General features: G+C 55.6%; 2 protein-coding genes across 2 annotated transcripts; both read left to right on the plus strand.

Annotated features, from left to right (window-relative positions):
* The first annotated feature begins 4,363 nt into the window (after positions 1-4,363).
* Positions 4,364-5,508, plus strand: LOC126298177 (uncharacterized). Its single transcript, XM_049989486.1, has 3 exons — positions 4,364-4,650; positions 4,709-5,208; positions 5,267-5,508. Exons 1-3 carry the CDS (start codon positions 4,364-4,366, stop codon positions 5,506-5,508), a joined length of 1,029 nt encoding a protein of 342 aa, XP_049845443.1.
* Positions 5,509-5,658: 150 nt separating this feature from the next.
* LOC126298178 (merozoite surface antigen 2-like) lies at positions 5,659-6,075 on the plus strand. The gene has a single exon (XM_049989487.1). It carries the CDS (start codon positions 5,659-5,661, stop codon positions 6,073-6,075), a length of 417 nt encoding a protein of 138 aa, XP_049845444.1.
* The last annotated feature ends 3,124 nt before the right edge of the window (positions 6,076-9,199 follow it).

Consider the following 9,199-nt stretch of genomic DNA (forward strand, 5'->3'; position numbering starts at 1 on the left):
TAAATACATTCAACAAATAATACAGAAACCTTTGAGCGTAACTCCAACTTACTCAAAATTCAGATCGTTTAGATACTTTTGAAGATGACACAAAATTCAGATACTTTCGAATGTGACAGCTATGATATTCTGGCGCAGCGGCTACAGCCATAACATCCGGCAATATGACACCACAAACTACCTGTGTTGTACCTCTTCCATCATCTCTCTTGTTTGAAGGACTTCGCAAAGGGTTGCCTTGTGCATTCATCCGCATCAGTGGGAGTACTGCAAATATTTATCGAGAGCACTTTATTTTATCTGCAAATCGCTGTCTTATCGTTCCGAAATTTAAAAAAACAACATTTGTATTTGCACCGTACAGTGCGTATTGGATTAACTGCGAGACACATAGATTTGCTATCTTTCAGAGCAAATTTTCCTCGTGGCCACTTACGAGGACTGGAAACGACAGCCTGAAAGATAGAAAAATGTAATGCCCACGTGAACCAACAGCGTTACAATTTTTTAAAATTAACATAATACACAGGTTCTCGCACTTTCTCTGGAAAGCAATCGAGAATTAATCAAATCCACAACACCGTGCCCATAATGCATCTACTTGCATTGTTTTCGGAGGATATTCTTCTGCTCTCGCAATAATCTTCTGCTATCGTATCAAGATCCAGGTTGTTTTAGACGTGCCATCAACAGTTATTCCCATATTATTTTTGTTTCCATTCGTGCAATACATCAAAACGTTTACATTTTGTGACACCATGCAACATAATAATAATTTCTTCGAAGTTTCGTTTTCGCTATGTAAGTGGCATACGGAAAACAGAAATACGTAATCTGTTACGAGCTGTGTAATTAGAAATCAGACAACAGATACCGTTATCAGTAAAAAAAATTATGCAAGGTGTGTAGAAAGTGAATTGTTTTTATGTAGTTGTTCTGTACTGTACGCTGAGATATACACTCCTGGAAATGGAAAAAAGAACACATTGACACCGGTGTGTCAGACCCACCATACTTGCTCCGGACACTGCGAGAGGACTGTGCAAGCAATGATCACACGCACGGCACAGCGGACACACCAGGTACCGCGGTGTTGGCCGTCGAATGGCGCTAGCTGCGCAGCATTTGTGCACCGCCGCCGTCAGTGTCAGCCAGTTTGCCGTGGCATACGGACCTCCATCGCAGTCTTTAACACTGGTAGCATGCCGCGACAGCGTGGACGTGAACCGTATGTGCAGTTGACGGACTTTGAGCGAGGGCGTATAGTGGGCATGCGGGAGGCCAGGTGGACGTATCGCCGAATTGCTCAACACGTGGGGCGTGAGGTCTCCACCGTACATCGATGTTGTCGCCAGTGGTCAGCGATAGGTGCACGTGCCCGTCGACCTGGGACTGGACCGCAGCGACGCACGGATGCACACCAAGACCGTAGGATCCTACGCAGTGCCGTAGGGGACCGCACCGCCACTTCCCAGCAAATTAGGGACACTGTTGCTCCTGGGGTATCGGCGAGGACCATTCGCAACCGTCTCCATGAAGCTGGGCTACGGTCCCACACACCGTTAGGCCGTCTTCCGCTCACGCCCCAACATCGTGCAGCCCGCCTCCAGTGGTGTCGCGACAGGCGTGAATCGAGGGACGAATGGAGACGTGTCGTCTTCAGCGATGAGAGTCGCTTGTGCCTTGGTGCCAGTGATGGTCGTATGCGTGTTTGACGCCGTGCAGGTGAGCGCCACAATCAGGACTGCATACGACTGAGGCACACAGGGCCAACACCCGGCACCATGGTGTGGGGAGCGATCTCCTACACTGGCCGTACACCTCTGGTGATCGTCGAGGGGACACTGAATAGTGCACGGTACATCCAAACCGTCATCGAACCCATCGTTCTACCATTCCTAGACCGGCAAGGGAACTTGCTGTTCCAACAGGACAATGCACGTCCGCATGTATCCCGTGCCACCCAACGTGCTCTAGAAGGTGTAAGTCAACTACCGTGGCCAGCAAGATCTCCGGATCTGTCCCCCATTGAGCATGTTTGGGACTGGATGAAGCGTCGTCTCACGCGGTGTGCACGTCCAGCACGAACGCTGGTCCAACTGAGGCGCCAGGTGGAAATGGCATGGCAAGCCGTTCCACAGGACTGCATCCAGCATCTCTACGATCGTCTCCATGGGAGAATAACAGCCTGCATTGCTGCGAAAGGTGGATATACACTGTACTAGTGCCGATATTGTGCATGTTCTGTTGCCTGTGTCTGTGTGCCTGTGGTTCTGTCAGTGTGATCATGTCATGTATCTGACCCCAGGAATGTGTCAATAAAGTTTCCCCTTCCTGGGACAATGAATTCACGGTGTTCTTATTTCAATTTCCGGGAGTGTAAATGTTGATAGCTTTGGCGAAGTCAGTCGTCGAGTGATCGTGAAATAATTTTCCTTAGAGCACTATGAACTATTAGACTCCGTGAAGACAAGACAGAATCGTTGGCTCACCAGTTGTTCAGAATCAGGCTTTGAAATGAAGTTACGAACCGTATGTGATATTAAACTGTAGATAACAAATGTTATTGAACCTTGTGTGGGTGAATACCAGTGCTACAGAAATATGCGAGAATATCAAAATGCCGGAAGTTCCTTCGGATTTTTTAAAAATAATTTTCACATAAATCAATTATCACATAGCTATGATCAACTAGCAAAACCTGCTCGTTGTTTGTATAAATGTCTATGAAAAGCTACTGATGTCGTCAACTTGTAAGCAGGCCCATATTTAAAATGATTTAACTCCTAACGTGAGCAGATATAGATTTCAAACGATGTAGAACTTGCCAGATTAGATTGTTAGGAGGATAAACAGAATGTTGGTGTTGTTCATTATATTATCGAATGTTTAACTACAGTGTGTGAGTGTTGTTATGATACTTATTTCCAGCACTCTACAAGTAAGCAGTAGTCTGATAGTTTGTAAGACATTTTCTCCATCCATTTCGTTGGCATTTACCGCGGTAAGTTTCACACTGCAGTAGAGAGTTTCTCAACTTGCCCTCATAACTTAAAATCGGTTAATGTAGGTCTGTAATGGAGGTTCATGAGGCATCCAAGTATGTGATTCCCACATGTGATTTTTATAATAACAGTGAGAATGTTGTACCAAGCTTATCTACTATTTGCACAACGTCCTGGACAGGGTGAAGTCGACTGACTTCTGGCAATGTTTTTTATGATGATTTGATTTGAGGCAATGATGGTCACTATGATAAGATTAATGCCATTTACCATGTCAACTGAACCTCATTACCCCAATAGTATATTTGGAGTAATGGCAGTCGTCATGATTTGCACTAATGGCAGTCTTCATGATTGCACTAATGGCAGTCGCCAAGACGGGGGTAATGGCAGTCGCCAGGACGGGGGTAATGGCAGTCGCCAGGATGGATGGGTAATGGCAGTCGCCAGGACGGGTGGGTAATGGCAGTCACCAGGACGGGTGGGTAATGGCAGTCGCCAAGACGGGTGGGTAATGGCATCGCCAAGACGGGTGGGTAATGGCAGTCGCCAAGACGGGTGGGTAATGGCAGTCGCCAAGACGGGTTGGTAATGGCAGTCGCCAAGACGGGTGGGTAATGGCAACCGCCAAGACGGGTGGGTAATGGCAGTCGCCAAGATGGGTGGGTAATGGCAGTCGCCAAGACGGGTGGGTAATGGCAGTCGCCAAGACTGAGGTAATGGCAGTCACCAAGACTGAGGTAATGGCAGTCACCAAGACTGGGGAAATGGCAGTCACCAAGACTGGGGTAATGGCAGTCACCAAGACTGGGGTAATGGCAGTCACCAAGACTGGGGTAATGGCAGTCACCAAGACTGGGGTAATGGTAGTCGCCAAAACGGGGGTAGGTTACAGTACGCTTGTTTGCCCAATGCTTGAATACTGCTCAGCAGTGTGGGATCCGCACCAGGTAGAGTTGATAGAAGAGATAGAGAACATCCAACGGAGAGCAGCGCGCTTCGTTACAGGATCATTTAGTAATTGCGAAAGCGTTACGGAGATGATAGATAAACTCCAGTGGAAGACTCTGCAGGAGAGACGCTCAGTAGCTCGTTACGGGCATTTGTTAAAGTTTCGAGAACAAACCTTCACCGAAGAGTCAAGCAGTATATTGCTCCCTCCTACGTATATGTCGCGAAGATACCATGAGGATAAAATCAGAGAGATTAGAGCCCACACAGAAGCATACCGACAATCCTTCTTTCCACGTAGAATACGAGACTCGAATAGAAGGGAGAACCGATAGAGGTACTCAGGGTACCCTCCACCACACACCGTCAGGTGGCTTGAGGAGTATGGATGTAGATGTAGATGTAGAATGCCAGTCGCCAAGACGGGGGCAATGGCAGTCGCCAGGACGGGGGCAATGGCAGTCGCCAAGACGGGGGCAATGGCAGTCGCCAAGACGGGGGCAATGGCAGTCGCCAAGACGGGGGCAATGGCAGTCGCCAAGACGGGGGCAATGGCAGTCGCCAAGACGGGGGCAATGGCAGTCGCCAAGACGGGGGCAATGGCAGTCGCCAAGACGGGGGCAATGGCAGTCGCCAAGACGGGGGCAATGGCAGTCGCCAAGATGGGGGCAATGGCAGTCGCCAAGACGGAGGGGCAATGGCAGTCGCCAAGACGGGGGCAATGGCAGTCGCCAAGACGGGGGCAATGGCAGTCGCCAAGACGGGGGCAATGGCAGTCGCCAAGACGGGGGCAATGGCAGTCGCCAAGACGGGGGCAATGGCAGTCGCCAAGACGGGGGCAATGGCAGTCGCCAAGACGGGGGCAATGGCAGTCGCCAAGACGGGGGCAATGGCAGTCGCCAAGATGGGGGCAATGGCAGTCGCCAAGACGGAGGGGCAATGGCAGTCGCCAAGACGGGGGCAATGGCAGTCGCCAAGACGGGGGCAATAGCAGTCGCCAAGACGGGGGCAATGGCAGTCGCCAAGACGGGGGCAATGGCAGTCGCCAAGACGGGGGCAATGGCAGTCGCCAAGACGGGGGCAATGGCAGTCGCCAAGACGGGGGCAATGGCAGTCGCCAAGACGGGGGCAATGGCAGTCGCCAAGACGGGGGCAATGGCAGTCGCCAAGACGGGGGCAATGGCAGTCGCCAAGACAGGGGCAATGGCAGTCGCCAAGACGGAGGGGCAATGGCAGTCGCCAAGACGGAGGGGCAATGGCAGTCGCCAAGACGGGGGCAATGGCAGTCGCCAAGACGGGGGCAATGGCAGTCGCCAAGACGGGGGCAATGGCAGTCGCCAAGACGGGGGCAATGGCAGTCGCCAAGACGGGGGCAATGGCAGTCGCCAAGACGGGGGCAATAGCAGTCGCCAAGACGGGGGCAATGGCAGTCGCCAAGACGGGGGCAATGGCAGTCGCCAAGACGGGGGCAATGGCAGTCGCCAAGACGGGGGCAATGGCAGTCGCCAAGACGGGGGCAATGGCAGTCGCCAAGACGGGGGGGGGGGGGTAATGGCAGTCACCAAGACGGGGGGGGGGCAATGGCAGTCGCCAAGACGGGGGCAATGGCAGTCGCCAAGACGGGGGCAATGGCAGTCGCCAAGACGGGGGCAATGGCAGTCGCCAAGATGGGGGCAATGGCAGTCGCCAAGACGGAGGGGCAATGGCAGTCGCCAAGACAGGGGCAATAGCAGTCGCCAAGACGGGGGCAATAGCAGTCGCCAAGACGGGGGCAATGGCAGTCGCCAAGACGGGGGCAATGGCAGTCGCCAAGACGGGGGCAATGGCAGTCGCCAAGACGGGGGCAATAGCAGTCGCCAAGACGGGGGCAATGGCAGTCGCCAAGACGGGGGCAATGGCAGTCGCCAAGACGGGGGCAATGGCAGTCGCCAAGACGGGGGCAATGGCAGTCGCCAAGACGGGGGCAATGGCAGTCGCCAAGACGGGGGCAATGGCAGTCGCCAAGACGGGGGCAATGGCAGTCGCCAAGATGGGGGCAATGGCAGTCGCCAAGACGGGGGCAATGGCAGTCGCCAAGACGGGGGCAATGGCAGTCGCCAAGACGGGGGGGGGGGGGTAATGGCAGTCACCAAGACGGGGGGGGGCAATGGCAGTCGCCAAGACGGGGGCAATGGCAGTCGCCAAGACGGGGGCAATGGCAGTCACCAAGACGGGGGCAATGGCAGTCGCCAAGACGGGGGCAATGGCAGTCGCCAAGACGGGGGCAATGGCAGTCGCCAAGACGGGGGCAATGGCAGTCGCCAAGACGGGGGCAATGGCAGTCGCCAAGATGGGGGCAATGGCAGTCGCCAAGACGGAGGGGCAATGGCAGTCGCCAAGACGGGGGCAATGGCAGTCGCCAAGACGGGGGCAATAGCAGTCGCCAAGACGGGGGCAATGGCAGACGCCAAGACGGGGGCAATGGCAGTCGCCAAGACGGGGGCAATGGCAGTCGCCAAGACGGGGGCAATGGCAGTCTCCAAGACGGGGGCAATGGCAGTCGCCAAGACGGGGGCAATGGCAGTCGCCAAGACGGGGGCAATGGCAGTCGCCAAGACGGGGGCAATGGCAGTCGCCAAGACGGGGGGAATGGCAGTCGCCAAGACGGGGGCAATGGCAGTCGCCAAGACGGGGGCAATGGCAGTCGCCAAGACGGGGGCAGTGGCAGTCGCCAAGATGGGGGCAATGGCAGTCGCCAAGATGGAGGGGCAATGGCAGTCGCCAAGACGGGGGCAATGGCAGTCGCCAAGACGGGGGCAATAGCAGTCGCCAAGACGGGGGCAATGAATGGCAGACGCCAAGACGGGGGGAATGGCAGTCGCCAAGACGGGGGCAATGGCAGTCGCCAAGACGGGGGCAATGGCAGTCTCCAAGACGGGGGCAATGGCAGTCGCCAAGACGGGGGCAATGGCAGTCGCCAAGATGGGGGCAATGGCAGTCGCCAAGATGGAGGGGTAATGGCAGTCGCCAAGACGGGGGGGTAATGGCAGTGCCCAAGACGGGGGGGGTAATGGCAGTCACCAATACGGGGGGGAGGGTAATGGCAGTCACCAAGCCGGGGGGGGGGGTAATGGCAGTCACCAAGACGGGGGGGGGGGTAATGGCAGTCGCCAAGACGGGGGGGGGGGGGGCAATGGCAGTCGCCAAGACGGGGGCAATGGCAGTCGCCAAGACGGTGGCAATGGCAGTCGCCAAGACGGGGGCAACGGCAGTCGCCAAGACGGGGGCAAAGGCAGTCGCCAAGATGGGGGCAATGGCAGTCGCCAAGACGGGGGGGTAATGGCAGTCGCCAAGACGGGGGGGGTAATGGCAGTCTCCAAGAGGGGGGGGGTAATGGCAGTCCCCAAGAGGGGGGGGTAATGGCAGTCACCAAGACGGGGGGGGGTAATGGCAGTCACCAAGACGGGGGGGGGTAATGGCAGTCACCAAGACGGGGGGGGTAATGGCAGTCACCAAGACGGGGGGGGGTAATGGCAGTCACCAAGACGGGGGGGGGTAATGGCAGTCACCAAGACGGGGGGGGGGGTAATGGCAGTCACCAAGACGGGGGGGGGTAATGGCAGTCACCAAGACGGGGGGGGGGGTAATGGCAGTCACCAAGACGGGGGGGGGGGGGTAATGGCAGTCACCAAGACGGGGGGGGTAATGGCAGTCACCAAGACGGGGGGGTAATGGAAGTCACCAAGACGGGGGGGGTAATGGCAGTCACCAAGACGGGGGGGGGGGGTAATGGCAGTCACCAAGACGGGGGGGGTAATGGCAGTCACCAAGACGGGGGGGGGGTAATGGCAGTCACCAAGACGGGGGGGGGTAATGGCAGTCACCAAGACGGGGGGGGGTAATGGCAGTCACCAAGACGGGGGGGGGGGGGGTAATGGCAGTCACCAAGACGGGGGGGGGTAATGGCAGTCACCAAGACGGGGGGGGGGTAATGGCAGTCACCAAGACGGGGGGGGGGGTAATGGCAGTCACCAAGACGGGTGGGGTAATGGCAGTCACCAAGACGGGGGGGTAATGGAAGTCACCAAGACGGGGGTAATGGCAGTCACCAAGACGGGGGGGTAATGGCAGTCACCAAGACGGGGGGGTAATGGCAGTCACCAAGCTGGGGGGGGGGGTAATGGCAGTCACCAAGACGGGGGGGGGGGGTAATGGCAGTCACCAAGACGGGGGGGGGGTAATGGCAGTCACCAAGACGGGGGGGTAATGGCAGTTACCAAGACGGGGGGGGTAATGGCAGTCACCAAGACGGGGGGGGTAATGGCAGTCACCAAGAACGGGGGGGGGGTAATGGCAGTCACCAAGTCGGGTGGGTAATGGCAGTCACCAAGACGGGGGGGGGGGGTAATGGCAGTCACCAAGACGGGGGGGGTAATGGCAGTCACCAAGACGGGGCGGGGTAATGGCAGTCACCAAGACGGGGGTAATGGCAGTCACCAAGACGGGGGGGGTAATGGCAGTCGCCAAGACGGGGGGGTAATGGCAGTCACCAAGACGGGGGGGGGGTAATGGCAGTCACCAAGACGGGTGGGTAATGGCAGTCACCAAGACGGGGGGGTAATGGCAGTCACCAAGACGGGGTGGTAATGGCAGTCACCAAGATGGGGGGGGGGGGGTAATGGCAGTCACCAAGACGGGGGGGGGTAATGGCAGTCACCAAGATGGGGGTAATGGCAGTCACCAAGACAGGGGTAGACTGCCCCTTATTAAATAGAGTACGCCGTGCATTCAGGGTAATGCTGATGATCACCACTGGTGGTGTAATGACGCATACCGTGTGTGTTTGGTGGTATCATTAGCAATGCAGAGCACAGCACAGCAGCCCTTCTAAATTTAAGAATTTTAGTGTGGTTCATCTTCACATATTTAGTGTAGATCTTGAGCGAGATAGAGTATATTTCCGATGCAAGTAAAGTCACAGCGCCGCACGGAATTGCCGAGCGGTCTAGGGCGCCTTGTCACGGTCCACGCGGTTTCCCCCGTCGGAGGTTCGTGTCTTCCCTCCCCTCGGGCACGGGCTTGTGTGTTGTCCTTAGCTTAAGTTAGTTTAAGTTAGATTAAGTCGTGTGTAAGGTTAGGGACCGATGACCTCAGCAGTTTGGTCTCACAAGACCTAAAAAAATTCATAGCACAGCTCACACAAGCACTACTTCTGTATCATATCGTTGTGTAATAAGGATTTTAAGCTCAATTTCGTTTCTCAA

Source organism: Schistocerca gregaria, chromosome X, assembly GCF_023897955.1.
Source record: "Schistocerca gregaria isolate iqSchGreg1 chromosome X, iqSchGreg1.2, whole genome shotgun sequence".
In the NCBI taxonomy this organism is placed as follows: domain Eukaryota; kingdom Metazoa; phylum Arthropoda; class Insecta; order Orthoptera; family Acrididae; genus Schistocerca; species Schistocerca gregaria.

Excerpts from the sequence above, each read along its gene's own strand:
- LOC126298177 (XM_049989486.1), top strand. The coding sequence starts at position 4,364 with ATGCCAGTCGCCAAGACGGGGGCAATGGCAGTCGCCAGGACGGGGGCA. Across the intron at positions 4,651-4,708 it reads GCAGTCGCCAAGACGGAGGG|TCGCCAAGACGGGGGCAATG; the intron begins GCAATGGCAGTC and ends GGGCAATGGCAG. Across the intron at positions 5,209-5,266 it reads GCAGTCGCCAAGACGGAGGG|TCGCCAAGACGGGGGCAATG; the intron begins GCAATGGCAGTC and ends GGGCAATGGCAG.
- LOC126298178 (XM_049989487.1), top strand. The coding sequence starts at position 5,659 with ATGGCAGTCGCCAAGACAGGGGCAATAGCAGTCGCCAAGACGGGGGCA.